Source organism: Cystoisospora suis (genome assembly GCF_002600585.1).
Source record: "Cystoisospora suis strain Wien I chromosome Unknown contig_3037, whole genome shotgun sequence".
Classification (NCBI taxonomy): domain Eukaryota; phylum Apicomplexa; class Conoidasida; order Eucoccidiorida; family Sarcocystidae; genus Cystoisospora; species Cystoisospora suis.
The window spans coordinates 6,187-22,819 of record NW_027155832.1 but is presented as its reverse complement, the minus strand read 5'-3'; the positions used below and the strand labels follow the sequence as shown (position 1 = coordinate 22,819).

The 16,633-nt window shown below is 40.5% G+C and overlaps 6 protein-coding genes across 6 annotated transcripts in view; 4 read left to right on the top strand and 2 right to left on the bottom strand.

Annotated features, from left to right (window-relative positions):
• Window positions 1-2,357, top strand: part of CSUI_006090 (atp-dependent clp protease proteolytic subunit) — a gene marked incomplete at its 5' end in the record, with an annotated part of 2,761 nt that extends 404 nt beyond the window's left edge. Inside the window, 2 exons of the mRNA XM_068066255.1 lie at window positions 656-905; window positions 1,925-2,357. Of these exons, the coding sequence (XP_067921772.1) occupies window positions 656-905 (250 nt within the window). The remainder of the gene's footprint in view (window positions 1-655; window positions 906-1,924) is intronic.
• Window positions 2,358-3,093: 736 nt separating this feature from the next.
• Window positions 3,094-3,901, bottom strand: CSUI_006089 (uncharacterized protein). Its single transcript, XM_068066254.1, has one exon. The coding sequence runs from the start codon at window positions 3,281-3,283 to the stop codon at window positions 3,158-3,160; it is 126 nt and encodes a 41-aa protein (XP_067921771.1). The 5' UTR covers window positions 3,284-3,901; the 3' UTR covers window positions 3,094-3,157.
• Window positions 3,902-4,600: 699 nt separating this feature from the next.
• CSUI_006088 (uncharacterized protein) lies at window positions 4,601-8,914 on the bottom strand. The gene has a single exon (XM_068066253.1). It carries the CDS (start codon window positions 7,714-7,716, stop codon window positions 4,696-4,698), a length of 3,021 nt encoding a protein of 1,006 aa, XP_067921770.1. The 5' UTR covers window positions 7,717-8,914; the 3' UTR covers window positions 4,601-4,695.
• A 333-nt stretch (window positions 8,915-9,247) lies between these two features.
• CSUI_006087 (uncharacterized protein) lies at window positions 9,248-11,856 on the top strand. Its single transcript, XM_068066252.1, has one exon. It carries the CDS (start codon window positions 9,888-9,890, stop codon window positions 11,280-11,282), a length of 1,395 nt encoding a protein of 464 aa, XP_067921769.1. The 5' UTR covers window positions 9,248-9,887; the 3' UTR covers window positions 11,283-11,856.
• Window positions 11,857-11,968: 112 nt separating this feature from the next.
• On the top strand, window positions 11,969-12,581 carry CSUI_006086 (uncharacterized protein). Its single transcript, XM_068066251.1, has one exon. It carries the CDS (start codon window positions 12,167-12,169, stop codon window positions 12,314-12,316), a length of 150 nt encoding a protein of 49 aa, XP_067921768.1. The 5' UTR covers window positions 11,969-12,166; the 3' UTR covers window positions 12,317-12,581.
• A 1,693-nt stretch (window positions 12,582-14,274) lies between these two features.
• CSUI_006085 (uncharacterized protein) overlaps window positions 14,275-16,633 on the top strand; it is an 8,357-nt gene continuing 5,998 nt past the window's right edge. The window contains exon 1 of the mRNA XM_068066250.1: window positions 14,275-16,633. This exon is cut by the window's right edge and continues 1,609 nt beyond it. The gene's annotated coding sequence lies outside the window, so the exon portion shown is untranslated.

The window sequence follows — 16,633 nt, the reverse complement described above, 5'->3', positions numbered from 1 at the left end:
TCTATCGTTAATCTGTCTATCTATCTTTAATCTGTCTATCTATCTTTAATCTATCTATCTACCTTTAATCTATTTATCTATCTATCTGTCTTCTTCTGTCTATCCAGCTATCTACAAAGAAGGCGTCTCATTCTTACCATATATCATACAGCTACTTATATCTATCTATCTATCTCTCGGACAGGCTATCTGAAAGATCAGTCTCTCCCCTGGATACATAGGAAGCTATAGACACGTGACTATCCATCCATTCTTCAGTAGATCTATGTAGAAGATGTACACACATATCCTACCAATAGAGACAAACGCACCTACCCTATCTATCGAACTATCTACCTGTCTTTCTCTATCTATCCATCTATGTCTACACCTTCAATCGATTTCTATGTATGTTTCGTCTACCAGTCTACCTACCATGCATCTATCCGTCTATCTTTATATCCCTAATCTGTCTATTCGTCTGTCTCTTTTCTTCAGATTTCTCATTCCTATCTTGACGTGTGTTGACATTTTTCCTAAGAAATGTATAAAATTCAGTCCCCTTTCTCGATGTCTGCTATCATCGGGTTGTTCCTCTTGTTTGCCTCTCCTTCTTTCTCTTTCTCTTCTTTCTCTTTCGCTTTCTCATCTCCTTCTTCTTCTTCTTTGTCTGTAGTATATCTGTCGGTTTTCCTCGCTACTTGAGCCTATCAGGTCGTTCTCCATCAGAGCTTCGGTCGCATGCACGTTTTCTTCTTTCTAGTCAAGCCTATCAATCTAAAATTCTCTCCGACGCTTTAGGCATAGATCGAGAAGATCTACAGAGCCGTAGAGAGGTCTTTGGGCTAATGAAGAAAGGTCTCTTCCTCACTCCTCAAGATGCTCTACACCTCGGCATCATCGATCATGTAAGGAACCTCTCTTAAAGGAAAACACAAAGAAGAAGAAGAAGGAGAAAAGAAGAAGAAGAATCGAAGACAAGAAAAGTCAAAGAGATGGAGAGAGAAAACAGAAGAATCTGGTTACCTGTCTATCTATGTGTCTGTGTATCTTTAGGCATAGCATGAAGGAAGGTTCCTCTTCTTCTTCCTTTTTCGTTTGTTTCTTCTCAGCGTGCCTTCACTTAGTAGGCACTGCAACGCCAATAGAAGAAAGCACTTCTTCACAGTTGAATCGGCTATATATATACCTTCTGATATCTATACATATACATCTGTACACATGTATACATATATATACATATATATATATATATGTATCGATATATATCAAAGTGTGTACGTGTGTATGTCAGTAAACATATGCTCGTGAAGAGAGGGACAGTACGAGTTCCACAGAGGTAGAGATGCACAAATATATATATATATATATATACATATCTATATATATATATAGATATGTATATTCAAATATACGTGTCTGTGTATGTTTTTCTTTTCCGTCGTTTGTTTCTATTCTTGTTCCGAATATCGCTATAGGGATTTCGTCTATCCTTCCAGGCATCCCAAGGTATATATATAAATATATATTTATTCAAAGATATACATATAAATATGTGTATCTGTCATTGATATCGATTGCATGCAAATATTTCCCTACCTGTATGTTGTTAGCCTATATCTCTCTATCCATGTATATATTCGCATTTCTCTGTCAGTCAGTCTGTATCTATCTGTCTATCTTTACTTCCGTACATCTGTTTACCTGGATTATATATATATATATATATACTAAGACGATGAAAGACAGAGACAGAGATAGAGAAGGATGAGGAATGGGTTAGATTAGAGAAGAACACGAAGATAAAAAGGAGTGTGTGTGAATGAACAGAAAAGCTTTTGAACTGCGATGTGTTGAATCGAAATCCTCTCACCCTGATGATATATCTTCATGTTGAAGTGTATGTGTACGTGTTTTTTCGGGTGTATGTACACCGATGCCTCAGATCATTTAACAAGCAACGGGGAGCCTGGAGTAGCTTGTTAAGGAAGATTATTCTCATCTTGTATGAGACATCGAAAGTATCAAATTTCCTTAGCGTCTTTTGTCAATTCAACGGCATTTTGTCGACTTCAACTTTATCAAGAGAGAGAGAGAGGAGGAATGTCCGCATGCAGTCATCGTACAGCATCTTCTTCTTCTTTTTGAATTCTAACTAGTTTTCTCGGGAGTTTCTATCTTTGTACCTTTATCTTGTCTCTGTGTGTATCAGTTGAGTTGTCCTTCATTTTACATACAAAACTCGAGAAGAAGATAAACCACAGGCTCATGTTTAGCTTTCAAATGTGAGGTGTACATACACCTGAAACAGAAGTCAAGACATACACCTTCTCCTGAACGTCTCTTCTTTTCTCTGAACTCTACGTCTTTACACCTACTTATACACTTTGTACAGTGTCTCTCTGATAGGACCAAGCAATACATACGTCTACATATCTCTACACATCTTTCTATCTCTCTATCTAGATCTATCTTTATATCTGTCTCAGTGTCTATGATAGAATTCCGTCTTTCCGAATCTTCTTTCCTAAAACTTGTTAACGTCATAATTCTCTTTCTCAGAAGAGGAGAGAAGAAAACAACTGAACGTAATGTGTTGCGATTTGGAGAGAGACTGATCGATTGACTAGCTTTTTATCTCTCACTCTTTCTCTGTCTTTCCTTTTTCTTTCTCTGAAGAAGAAAGAAGGGAAGAGAGAAGAAAGAAAGTTTGATTGAAGGAGGAATGCAAATTTATTCTCTCTGCGATTTCGTCATCTTGTTCCTCTGCTTCGGGATAGAGAAATCTTCTTGTTGTTTCTTTCTGTCTTTACACACTATACAACGACGTCAGCGTCAACATATTCCTGCCGCGGTGTATGTACACCTGCCTATTCAGCTAAAACTCCAGTAGCAGCCAAACAAAACTCTTCTCTTCAGGGCATGCATGCATGCATGCGTTTCATTCTTATGATGTGTGCTTTGAATAGAAAGTTTTGCCGAAACAAGGAGAAGGAAGAATAACTGAAAGATAAAGAGACCTCACCTAGCTCTTCAAAACTCACAACTTGAAACAAGAAGAAGAAGAAGAGGAAGCGCAAAAGAAGAAGTTGGAGAACAAGAAGAAAGAAGAAAGAAAGAAAAGAAGAGGATGAATGAAGATGAAGAAAAGAGAGAAAGAGATACGAAAGAAAGAACTTTAAAAAGGGTTTGTGTTTTGAAGAAAGGAGAGTGTTTTGTGGTGTATGTACGCATGTCTTGATAGGTCAGCCTGGCTAGTCATGATCCATACACACTCTACACACGCCTCTCTCATACGACACATATACAGACAAGGAAAGATATATATACATATATGCAGAGAGAGGCAGAGAGAGAGGAAGAGAGAGCCAGGATGATGTATAAGAGAAGAGATAGATACGGTAGTCGTGAATGGAGTTATTTGAGGAGTAGGTGTAGTTCAGGGGAGAAACAACTTCTTTCTTTCTTCTTTCTTTCTATCTTTCATCTCTCCTGTGTCTTTCTTCTTGACTTTATCTTTTCTCTATCTTCTTCGATAGTCCACATCTTCTCCTCTTTCTCATCCTTTTTCTTCTTTTTTCCTAAGCGAACAAATTGCTTCTTCCTTATTCTCCTTCTGCATCTTCCTCTCCTTCTCATTTCCTTCTTCTTTCTTCAGATGTCTGTTTCTCCCTTCATTCATTCTTTCTTATTCTTCCGTTCTTTGTCTTCTTCTCTTCGATAAAGAAAAAGAGAAAGGAGATACTTCAAAACTCTCTCTCTCTCGCTTATCTTCATCTTCTGTGTCTTCGTCGCTAGAGAGAGAACAAGAAGAAGGAAAAGAAGAGCCTTTTCTTCTTTTCTTATGTTTCTTTGTCTTTCTTTTCTTTCTTCGTCTTTTTCTTGTTCTTCTTTTTTGGTCCATATTTAACGAAGTCTTCTTCTTCTTGTCGATACTCTTCTAACGCCTTCTTCACTCTCTCTTCTTCTCGGCGTCTCTCTCTTCACAAAACGCAGAGAGACACGCAGAAAAGACAAGGAAAAAGAACGCCAACAGTTCAGTTACTTCAACAGATACATAAGCTAAAGATAGATGAATAGATAAATAGATAGATAGATAGATTAAAGAAAGATAGATAGACAGATAGAGGATTAAAGAGAGATAGATAGGTAGATATAACGTCTTAGGCGTGTCAGCAGTTATATTTTAGGTATGCATTTGACGAGAATCTATGTCTATGTGGGTAGAGTTGTCTACAGAGACATAAAGAGCATACATGCAGAGCTTCATTCTACTCTCCTCCCACATGAAGACAAATCCACCTACTCATATATGTCTATGACAAAGACACGCCGCCGAGAAGAGCCGACACGAGTCTCTTCGCATGCGTCTGATACCACATACATAAGGGAAGTATGTACACCTACATGTATAGAGAGATATACATAAGCATATATATATATATACATACATAGGCATACGTACATATATATTCATACATACATATTCATGCATATGGTCTCTTCGTCCTATGTACATACATTCATTCTTGTAGGGCTATACAGAGAGAGAGAGAGAGAGAAAAGTGCGTAAAGGGGTAATCCATGGATGTGAGAGACATCAAGCATACGTGTTCCTACCGCCGCATGCGACAGATATCTTGGAAAGAGAGATGAGTTAAGGTAGCGAACATACATATATGTAAAGCAGCTAGGTGATATGGTCTGAAATATATCTTACAAGATATGAGAGATAAATCCTTTAAGAGTTGCAATGAGAATAGCACCTATGGCTATAATGTAACTTAAACGTTGATCTTGATGCCTCTGACTTAAATTCGGAAAGCAACGCTTATTCTCTCTCTCTTCTTCGTCTTCTGCTCTTCTCCCTCTCCATAGGCTCTTGTTGCTCTTCTTCTCTCCTTCGATTTCTCTCCCTATATACGCTAGGAAAGACGAGAGAAAAGTCGGTCTTCCTTCGACGCAGTGAATCTCTCCGTCCAGAGAATGCAATGGACTTCTTTGGATTCTCCCGGGGAGCGATTTCTTAGCGAAGAGAAATGTTGCCTTTGAAAGATGTTCTCTCACGTTGAAGAGAGAAGAGGTACGCGAAGAAGGAAAGCGACGGGTCTCCGGAGAGAATAAGGCGAGAGAAGAGACGGGTAGGTGTCCTTGCATATAGACGGTCTTGATTGAAGAGGACACTCTATCTTCTTCTTCTTCATTCTTCTTCTTCTTTTCTTCTTCTTCTTGGCAATCTGTAGAAGAAAGAGGGGAGAGATGAAGAAGAGAAAGATCATCCTTTTCTTTCTTCTTCTCTGTGTATGCTGAGGTGTCTGCGTGTTGGTTTATAGGAACGTCTCCAGAAAGATGAGAAGGGCATTCCTTGTCTTGGAGATTTCGTTCATCTCTTTCTTCTGTTGTATTTACGGATAGGATCGGGGCTTGCGCTTTCCCTAATGAAGAAGAAGAAGTAAGAAAAGAGTTTGCATTGTCATTCTCCTTCGATTCTTCTCTCTCTTTGTCTATGGAAGAAGGAGCCAAACGTCTTTCTTTCTCTTCTTCTTCTGCTTGATCTAGGCAGTTTTCTGGAGATTGAGAAAGACGAACAGAAGTGCAGTGATTTCTCTCTTCATCTTCATTAAGAGAAGATTCGAGAAACTTGCTTCCCTGAGGGGAAGAAAGAAGAAGAGATTCTTGTGGAGATGGCGAGGAGGGTGACCGACTTGGTTCTGAGCTGTATGTACACCTGGAGGTCTTATATGATGAAGCATTTTCCTCGATTTCTGTGGGTTCTGTAATCTCATCTTCATCTTCACATTCTAGAGACCTTTTCTCCTTTCCTGAATCTTTTACCTCTCCCTCCTCTTCCTCTTCTTCTTCAATATCTGTATAATCCTCTTCTTCCTCCTCTGTGAAATCTTCTTCGTCTGTCTCTTTGCTTGTCTCATTCTCCCGTCGATTGTCCTCTCTTCTTCTTGACAATCGACGTGAGACAATATAAGACACAGCACTGACACTAGCTAGCGCTAGCACAGCCGTCGTAGCTATCCGGGGCGGAGCAAACAGGCAACGACGCACAAGTCCTCTCCTCTCTATCCCACCTGAAGAAGGAGAAGAAGCTGAAGACAAAGAGGAAGAAGAAGAAGAGGAAGGAGAAGAAGAAGAAGGGAGACGTCTACGAGATTGTCTTTGTTCATGTAAGTGACAGATTTTTTCTACAGCCGCAGCTCCACAGGCATCGAGGAGGACAACTGAAGTGCTTAAAGCGATCCTTCTTAGCGCTAGGACCGAGCCATATCTAAGAAGGAGAAGAGATTCCTTCACGAACTCTCTTGACCTTTTCCATGCACGTTGAAGTCTCTGAGAGACTCGAGGAGGAACAGAAAACTGAGAGAAAGAAAATGAAGAGAAAGAAAATGAAGAAGAAGAGGAAAGAAAAGAGGACCGAAGAGAAAGGAGCTTTCTTCGCGCTTCTTGAAGAGAAGAGGCTGATGCAGAAGAGAGATATTTTAGAGCTCTCTTCAGCCACTCCCTTCCTGTCAGCAAATTCGATGAAAGCAACGAGCAAAGACAAAGAGAAGAAGAAGAAGGAGGAGAAGAAGAAGAAGAAGGAGATTCATTTGTGAGAGAAGTCTCTTTCTTGAAAGAGAAACACGAACAAGAAGAAGAAGAAGGAGAGGAGGTGGAGGAAGAGTTGATAGGCTTTTTCGGATTTTCGAGGTCTAAGTCTGCCTCTTTCTCTTTGTCATCCTTCTTCTCTCTCTTTCTCTCTACAGGCACATCATCTGTACAGTCGGTATCTCCCTTCTTTTCTATCTCTTTCTCCTTCTTCTTCTTCTCTTCTCTCTCCTCATTCGCCGCCTCTACTCCTAAGGCGCGAAGACGCGTATGCGAGAAAGACGAAGAAGGAGATGAAGAGCAAGAAGAGGTAAGAAAAGAAGAAGAGGAAGAGAAAGAAGAGGAAGAAGAAGGAAATGTACAAAGAGAGGACTTTCGTTTACTAGGTGAAGAGAAGAAGAGAGGAGGAGACATTCTTCGGCTGTTTTCATGGGATGTCTGCGGTGTATAGACAGCGGAAGGCAAGACACGCGATGACCATACCGATGTGGAAGAGTGACAGCTCTCTTCTAGCTTTTTGCTTCCTCTCCTTACAAGAGGAAAAAAGAGAAAAAGAGAAAATTTCGTTTTTCTTCTCTTTCTTAACAGAAAATTTGCTGGTTGGCATAAGGGCGTAATTCGAGGAGATTCTCCTCTTCTTTCCGTCACGAGCTGACAACAAGAAGAAAAGGAAGAAAAAGGAGATTGAGGAGAAGAACAAGAGGAAAGAGAAAACAAGAGAGGAGATTGTGGAGAAGAGAGAGATACAGCCTGTACACTAGGCGTTAGAGATGAAAAGAAAAGAAGACAAGAGAAAAGGTAGAAGAAGAAGAAAAGAGACAAAGAAGAAGAAGAAGAGAGATATACAACAGACTGGCGAAAGAGAGAAAGACGGTGAAGAAGAGACTTTCGTAAAGACTGATAGGGAGAGGGAGAGAAAGAATAAGGAGATGAAAGAAGAAAGAAGAGAGCTGAATAAGAGAAAGAAGAAGATGAGAAGGAGAGTTTCCCTTGCTCGTCAAGAGAAACATCTTTTTCATCTACTTCTTCTTCATCCTCGTCTTTCCTTCTTTTCTTTCTCCTTCTACTCGTTCTACTCGAAGACGATGAAAGAAAGACAAGAGAAAAAAGGAGAAGAGAAAAGGACTGACTCTTCATCCTGAGAGAAGAGATGAATCAAGAATAAACAAAACTTCCTCTTCTTCTCTTCTTGAGGACTTTTTCTTCCTTTATCATTTTGTCTTCTTCTTCTTCTCCTCACATAAGCAACAAGGACAGGAGAGGAGAAGAGGAACAGAAGAAGAAGATGAAAGAATGCGAAGAAGAAGAAGAGGAAGAGATCCAAACAATAAAGGATTCTAAGAGAAGGAAATGAATGAAGAGAACAAGTAAAGAGATAGATAGACAACAGCTAGGAAAGAGTTAAAAAGAGAGAAGACTGAAAGAAGAAGAAGAGCAAGAGGTTCTGGCCTATAGGTGACGTGTGAAGCTGCTCTTCTTCTTATTCTCCATCTTCTACTTCTTCTTCCTCTTTCTCCTATTTTCTTCTTCTTCTTTAGTTTCGTTTCTTCGTTAAAACATGAAGTTTGTATGACAAGATTCTAGACAAAAAGAGAATAGACACTGAAGAGAATAAAAAGATGGAGAGACAAAAAGAGAGACAAGAATTCCTCTGTCTCTTCTTCTTCTTCTCCTCTTCCTGCATGTGTTTGCTCTCTTGACCGATCATTCATTCGTCACTTTGTTTCCTCTCTACCCTCGAGCGACTTTCTACACGCCGCTGTCCACACCTATCTACTATATGCAAACCCATACATCTCTCTGCTTCTATATAAATGCCACTACCTATCTATCTTTAGTCTCTCTATCTATCTGTACCTTGAATCTATCTATCTATCTTAAAAATGAAAGGAGGAGACAAGAGAAAGGAAAGAGGAAAGACTTTCTCAAACATTAAGAGGGAGAAAGAAGAGGAGGCATGTATAGATGTCTCTTCGACGGAAAAAAGAGAGATTTTAGAAGATGGAGGAGAGAAGCTTTTCTAACAAAGAAAAGTTCAAAAGCAATGAAATAGATGCTCTTATGTGTCTCCAAATAAAACAGCCGAGAGAGACAGGGGATAGAGAGACAGCTAGAGGTAAATACAGAACAAGAGGAGAAAAGAAAAAGACAAGGAGTCAAGATAAACTGTTCTTTTCTGTCTCTCTCTTCACTCTTACACACTGGATGACTCCGCACAACAGAGATCTTCTTCTTCTTCTCTTTGATAGAATAGAAGAAGACGTTTATGTTTCGACCGAAGATATCACTTAGAAAGGAGAAAGACTAGGAATCTAGAGATAAAGAAGGACACCCTAGGAAACGTCTTTACTCTAGAGAATATAGAAGATCAATCTGTCTCGCTCTCTTTACCTCCCTCCTCCCGCCTGTGTGTCTCGCTCCTCGTCTGTATCTCGATTTGTCTCTGTCTTCTACGGAAAAAATAGACGAATGCATGCGCATGCGGAGTGTACGTACGACACACAGACGCATGCAGCGGAAACACCAAGGGAGAAGTCAAGAAAGAAAGGAGAGATATAGAGATAGATAGATAGATATAGACGCCTTGATGAACGCAGGCAAGAATCTTGAAGACGTAGGAAAAGGGTTTTTTTCTACTCAACCCATAGAGGAAGAATCCCTCCGAGGTGTATATACACCTGAAGGAGACGGAACGCAAGGAAGGTGTGAGTGATAAGAAAAAGATTTCTCCTGACTTTGTTTCTCCTTTCTCTACGAATTGCACGTCTTGAATGATTGGAAAAAGAAAAGGATAGTTTTGCTTCTTCTTTATTTGTTTCAAAGGCCCTCTCTCTTCTTTCTCCTCTCGAGTCTAAAGACGAGTGAGGAAGAAAAATCATCTCTTCACACTTTCGTCAAACGAAAGTCTCCTTTTCCTTTCTTGTCTCTCTCTTCTATCTTCTTTGCTATACCACATCTTTCCATGGAGTGCTTTTGTGTGAGTTTCTTCATCTTCTTCTTTATTTCGATTCCTAGCTCTCTCTCTGCGAGCTAGACTTGAGAAACGAAAGAATTCGTCACTTCAATTTTTCTTTTCTCTTCTTCTCTTTGTGTATCTCTTTCAGTCTGGGAAGGGAGCCTTCCTTAAAGCTCTTCTATGCTAGAGAAGAGGAAAGGAGAGAATCTGAAGCTGGCTAGGTGGTTTGAGGCTAGCTGGCTAGCTGAAGAAAGAAAAGACAATCGACACACCGACACATATATATCGACACATTCATTACACCTCTCTGGAGGAAGAAGAAGAAGAAGAAAGCAAGAGGATAAGATGAGAAATGAAGATGGAGGTTAAGAGAAAAGCAACATGTATACCTTTCACATTCTTTCTACGAAAGAAAGGTGTTTCTTCTTATCAATGTACTAGACAGATCTCTTCTTTCCTTCACAAGAGGAAGGAGAATCTTGACCTGTCTTTCTCAAGAAAAAGCGAGATCTATCCTTCTCTCTCTTCGACGTCTTCTCAAGATGAAAGAAGAAAGATGACGTCTAGTCTTTCATTTGTCAGAAGGAGTTCTTCTCCTCTTTGCGGCTCTCATGGTGATGCAAAAGAGAAGCTAAGGAGACATCTCCAAGGGAGACTTCTCTTCAGGTGTATGTACACCTCGGCAACTAGTTCGACTACTACCACTGCATCTGTCTTGCAGAAGGACCCAGAGCCTTTACTTTCGTCTCTTCCCTCTCTTGTTTCTTCGTCGTTTTCTTCTTTTTCTTCCTCTTCTTCTTCTTTTTCTTCTTCTCAATCTCCTCGACCATTTCCTTCTTCGTCAGATGATGAGGTCATACATCCTCTTTCTCTCTCTTCTTCTGTCTTCTCTCAGAGGAGTCGCAATCTACATAGATCTCTGTGCTTTTCTCACTCGTCAGAAGAAGAGTTCTCTGTGGAGACATCCACCCCTTCAGCTCCTTCACATGTTTCTTCTTCTCCCTTCTCTCACTCTTTGTCTCCTCCTTCTTCTGCACCTCTCTGTTCTTCTTCGATTTCTTCTCTTCTTTCCTTCTCTCCCTCTCCCCACCCTGTCCCAATAGAGAATTTTTCTCCTTCTCCCTCCCTCTCTTCTTCTCCCTCTCTTTCTTCTTCTCCCTCTCTTTCTTCTTCTTCGCTTTCTCTCCATCCTTCTTACTCTCTGTCTCTTCCTTTCCCTATAAAAAGGCTCTCTCCTTCTTCTCTTTCTCCTTCTTCTTCTATTGCTTTCTCTCTTCTTCTTTCTCATTCTTTTCAGCCTTTCTCTCTCTCACCTTTCCCATCTATCTCTCTTCCTTCTCTTCTGCATCGCCCTTCTACGTCCTCTCCTAAGGAAAGCTTCTTTCTTCGTCGCGACCGGGGTGGGAAGATGAAGACTAAGCTAAGAAGAGAAGAAAGAAGAAGAAGAAAAGCACAAATAGAAAAGATACGTCAACAAGAGGAAGAAAATCTCCAGAGAACATCACAGAAAAGAGAGATAGCTTCTCCCCCTCAAATCAACAAAAGAAAGAATGAAAAGAAAGAAAAAGAAAAAGGAGACGGAGACGACGAGACAGCTGACGAGAGAGATGAGAAAGAGAAAAATCAAGTGAAGAAAAAGAAGATAGGAGGAGGAGGAGGAGGGGAAAGAGGCGAGAATGAAGAGTGTCTCATCATTGGAGAAGATGTCCTTCTATTTGAAGATAGATCCAAGAAAAAGAAAAAGTAAAGAAAGAAAGAAAGAAAGAAAGAAAGCGGTGAGTTGAGAAGAAAGAATGAAGGAGATGGTCGTAATAGAGATAGAAAGGAGAGACACAACGGGAGAGATTTCGAGAGAGATGACTGTGAAGAGAATATGAAGGAGAAGAAGCGAACAGAAGAAGAAGAAGAAGAAAGAGAGAAAGAAAACGAAGGGGGAGATGTTTTATGAAGAGAGAAGATTCTTTCTATCTCTATTATGACCGTCTCCTTCATTCTTCTTCTCGACAGTCGTTTATAGTATCTGAGAGAGAGAAATAGACACCATGAGATCTCTCTCTCCTCTTTCAACTTTCTCCTTCCTTCTTCTACTGCTTATTCTTTCGTCTTGTTTATTTTCCTCTGTTGTATTTTCCCTCTTCTTTCTCTTGGCGCTTCTTCATCTATCTTCCTTCTTAAGTCTCTCTCCTTCTTCTTCTCCTCTTTTTTCTTTTTACTGTGTTTCGACATCTCCCTACTTCTCTCTCTCTCAGACCATACCATGGCCCTTCCCTGTCTACAGAGAGAAAAGGTTCTCTTCTCTTCTTACAGAAGATGAAGCCTCTACAGGTATCTACATCTATGGTCAGAATAGACAAGCTCTTATATGTATATATATATATATATGTGTGTACACGGGTGTACATACAGCTGGTCGGTAGGACGAGGCGATGGAAGAGGAGAGTGTGAAGAGCTTCAGTAGGAGTAGAAGGAGAAAGAGTCGTGTGCTTTCCTTTCGTTCTTTCTCTTTCGCATTTTTGGCTTTTTAATGGCTCGAGTGTAACGGAGAGAAAGATTTCTTTCTCTTCTTTGCACAGGAGAAGTGAGGGAGGTTTCATGTGAAAGGAAATTTTCCTAGCTAGTTTGTGTCTCATCATGAAGAAAGATGGAAGTTGTCTTCTCTTGCATTTCTGCTTCTCCAAAGAGAAAACTGTGATTTATGAAGAGGTTTGTGTCTTTTTCTTTTTCCTAAAAGCTATCTCTGAATCTGTCTCTTTCTTTTCTTTCTTGGGAAACTCCTGTTGAAAGCAGCATAGATCGTATCTCGAGGGAGGTGGAAAAAGGACTAGCATATACAGTCTGACTATAGGTATGTGTTGTGCGGTGTATAGACACCAGGGAGAATCGATGCTATACAATCGATTCATCTTTCGAAGTCACACTATAGCGATTCTTTGAATCGATGCTCCCAAACAGAATAGATGTCTAAAGAAAAGCTTTTAGATGAAAGATGGAACGCTCCTTTCTTAATGGTCGAAGTAATTCTTCTTCTTCCTTCTCTTCTCTCACGACTGCATCACACCTATATGTATATATATATATATAGACATATATGTATATATATATATCTCCTTTTTCTCCCTCTCTCTCGGCTCTTTTTTGGTATAGATATTCTTACAGAGAGACAAAAAGAGAAAAGAAGAGAGAGCGAGGAAAAGAAGAAGTAGAAGGAGAAGTAGTTTTCCTCCGAGAACTCGTTACGATAAGAAGAAGATCACGGGATGCGATGAAAGAATCAATACACCTAAATATCACATGGATAGATTAAAGATAGATAGATAAATAGATAGAGACGTACATATATATATATATATATATGAATCTGTATTTCTATTTACCTGTGTCTATCTTTATGTACCCTATGTATTGCTTGGTCCCTTTTCTTCCCTTCCTTTTTTCTTTCTAGTATCCCTAGCCTTCACCCTAGCCCCCTCAGTTGACCGTATATAAGACGAGCAACCGAGAGGGGCAGTCACCAAAAGAAACTTTCTCGAGAAAATGAGCAGGAAGAAGAAGAAGAGGAGGAATGAACGAGGGAAGCTGAACGTCCTGATAGACGTTTCTCCCTGTAGATGTCTTTAGATATAGAGAAGTTCTAAAGCATAGACAGAATTCGGCAGAGGCGTCTTTGTATTAGAGAAAGAGGAAGAATACGAAGACGAGATAGATGAATGAATGATGAGACCTCTCTCCTCTTCTTCTTTTGCTTCCTTCTTAACTACAACCCTATCCCTTTCCTTCTCATGTTTTTTCTTCTTTCTTTCATTCTTTCTTTTCCTTAACGACTGAAAGAATGAGCTGCCGTCAAGCGACTTTGAAGAAAGACTTGGAGATCCGAAGAAGAAAGTCTTTGCGAAAGTTTGAAAGGAGATGGAGACGCATAAAGGATTTCTCCTTGCTCTTTTTCTTCTCGAGTAAGGCCTTCTCTCCTCTTCTTTTGTTTAGAGTGAAGAAGAGGAGGAGGAGGAGGAGAAAGAAGAAGAACAAGATCTTTCTTCTCTGTTAATCGACTTCGAGGCCCAGAATGATGATCGCGATAGGAAGCTTCTTCTATCCTTTCTTCTCTCCTATCAATCCTTTTCTCTCTCCCTCTCATAGAAGATGGAAGTCTTTCTTTTCTTGAGAGGAAAGAGGTCGAAGGAGAAGAAGGAGGAGGAAGAAGAAGAAGAGATGTGTCTCTCTTCTCATCCATCAGGGGAGGGGTTCTCTCTCTCCCGGGCTTTTCTTCTTCGACATAGAGACTCTTTTCTTCTGTTCTCTTTTCCTCCTCTTTTTTCTCTTCTTTTCCCCTCAAGGGAGTGGCATAGGGATGTGGTGTCTTTACGCAATCTTTCTTCTTCAAAATCTTCTTCTTCTCTCCTTCGTTTTCTTCTTCTTCCTCTCTTTCTTTCGTCGTTAAAGAAGAAGAAGAAGAAGATCTCGGTGGAAACGTCAAACGGCGAGGAGGCGGGAGAGCAGGAAGAGAGAAAGAAGAAGAAGAAGAGCAGGAGCTTCTCCTTTCTTCGTGTCTATCATCCTCTTTCTTGTCTTCATGCCCTCCTATCTGTATAGCAGAAGAACCTCTTCTCCGTTGCTTCTCAATCTTCTTCTTCTTCGATTCGTCACTTATGCAGCTATCGTTAGAGAGAGATGAAGAGGCCCTCTCTAAAGAAAAAGACTTGCCTCTGATACTGCGACCAAACAACGAAGGAGGAAAAGAAGAAGAGGAAGAGGAAGAATCTCTTTTCATTGGATCTAGGCGGAGATCTTTATCTTTCTTCCTCAGGATAAGAGAAGATCCAGAAGAAGGCATAGAAGAAGATATAAGATGAACAGGATCATGAGGAGAAGAAGACGAAGGTAGTGTATGTACACCTGGAGAAAGAATCTTCATTCGATCTGAGTTTAGATCTTCTCCTCCCGTCTCTCCTTGTCTCGGGTCAGAAAGAAAACTCGCCAAGCCACTAGGCATTTGATCCAAACGTACATCAGACCTTGGATGAGAAGAAGAAGAAGAAGAGGAACAAAAAGACGAGGGAGAAGAAGAAGACAGGACAGGAGAAGAAGAGGAAGAAGAAGAAGAAGAAAAAAAAACAGACGGAGAAGAAGGAGAAGGTACGATTGCAGGAGGAGAGGATGGAAGTGAAGAAGGAGAAGGAGAAGGCGAAATCTCATCTAGACCTAAGAAGCAAGGTGTATCTTCAACTCTTCCCATCGCATTCTTCTCTTTTCTGTCTTCTGCTTTCTCTTCTTCTTTCTTGTTTCCTCTTAGCGGGTCTTTCAAACACCTCTGATCAGGATGGAAAGTCTTCTTCTTCTCCTTCTCTCCCGTCTCGAGAAGCTTCTTTCTCTCTCCTCCGTCACTTCTCTTCGTATCTCTTCCTCCTCCTCCTATTTCATGCGAAGTATGAAGTGTATGTACACCATGCCTGCATCTCTCTTCTTCTTTTCTCTCATAGTTCCCCGGAGACAACACATGAGGCAAAGAGGAAGAAGAAGAAGAAGATGAACTGAAAGAAGATAGAGAGAACGGATGTAGAGAGTGTCTATCAGAAGAGGCGCTAGAGAGGCGAGTAGGAGCAGCGGGAAGAAGATGATTTGCTTCTCTCCCAAGAGCCTTTTGTCGTGTTAAATTTTCTGCAAAGTTGAGTGAAGAAGAATCCTTTCTCTTCTCTTCTTTTAAATTGCATGAAGAAGGAGAAAGACCTTTTATCTTAAAAGACGGAGACGTATATGCAGATTTCATGATGAGAGGAAAAGATGAAGAAGAAGAAGGGAGAAGAGAAGAAGAAGAAGGAGAAAATGAGAGAGACGCAAGAGATAGAGGAGAAAAAGAAGAAGAAGATTGTTCCTGTCTTTTCTGTAGAAGAGGAGCATAAGAAGAAGAAGAAGAAGGATCTTTCTTTTCGTTTATCTTGTTACTTAGAAGAAGAGAAGAAGAAGACATGTTGACGAGATTCTTTCCTTCTCCATTTCTCTTCTTCTTCTTCTTTTCTCCGCTTTTTGTCAGGAAGCTTTGAGACTTTCTCTCTGGGCGCCTCGTGTTCTTCTTGCTATGCTTATCAGAAGAAGAAGAAGAAAGAGATAGAAGAGGAAGAGATACGATTACTTCTGATAGATTTCTCTGGTGTTCTCTTGTCATCTTCATCTCTTCTTCTTCTTGTTCTCCTCTTTCATCATCTTGCATAGACAGCCCTAAAGAAGAAGAAGAGCTAGTCTCTCCTTCTCCGCTTCCCACCTCGAGAGATTTGCTATAAGGAGAGAAAGAAGAAACAGATGAAGAGAGTAGAAGAGGGGGAGAGACTGAAGGAGGTATTCGTAGCTTTTCTTTCTCTTCTTTTGACTGAGCGATAAACCCTGCATGCAGTAAAGAAGAAGAAGAAGAGGTGGTATCAGACAGAGAAAAGGAAGAAGAAGAAGACTGGAGAGAGTGGGGGTGTAAGAAGACAAGAAACAAATGAAAAGAAGAAGAAAGGGAGGTAAGAGCGAATCGGATGAGAGATGTATCGACGTAACTTCGCGGTGACTGATCATTCGCCATCGTGAAGAAGAAAAGATACAAAAAGAAGAAAAGCAAGAAGAAGAGGAAGACGATACAGAAGACGAAGAATAAAGAAAAATAAGAAGGAGAGACATATTCTGTCATCATGATGCTTGGAAGTCATGCTGTATCAAAGGAGAGTAAAACACAGAGAAGAAGAAGAAAGCGAAAGAGAAAGTAAAAGAAGAAGAGAGACTCTGTCATCGTTAGGGGTCGTTGGCTTGAACGATAAGTTTCGAATCTTGTTGCCTTTCTCTTCCTTCCTGTGAAGATGAGACATGTCTCATGGCTACTGTAAGAAGACAAAGAGGAAGTAAGAAAGTGCTGATAAGGAGAAGAAAGAAAGAGGGAGAGGTGTAGGTGGATAAAATTCTGTCTTTTCTTTCTTCATTCTCGGAAACAGGAGAAGAATCGATACATACAGCATGGGGAGTGACGAAGATTCTGATCGTCCGAAGGAGGAGGAGGAGGTGTATGAGGCAAGCATTCCTGGCTGTTGGTGTGTCTCTATCCTGTCGATTCTTCTGCTTCTTTTTCTCTTC

Bases quoted from the DNA above. Each gene is read 5' to 3' on its own strand.
- CSUI_006089 (XM_068066254.1), bottom strand. From the start codon at position 3,283: ATGTGTCGTATGAGAGAGGCGTGTGTAGAGTGTGTATGGATCATGACT.
- CSUI_006088 (XM_068066253.1), bottom strand. From the start codon at position 7,716: ATGAAGAGTCAGTCCTTTTCTCTTCTCCTTTTTTCTCTTGTCTTTCTT.
- CSUI_006087 (XM_068066252.1), top strand. From the start codon at position 9,888: ATGAAGATGGAGGTTAAGAGAAAAGCAACATGTATACCTTTCACATTC.
- CSUI_006086 (XM_068066251.1), top strand. From the start codon at position 12,167: ATGAAGAAAGATGGAAGTTGTCTTCTCTTGCATTTCTGCTTCTCCAAA.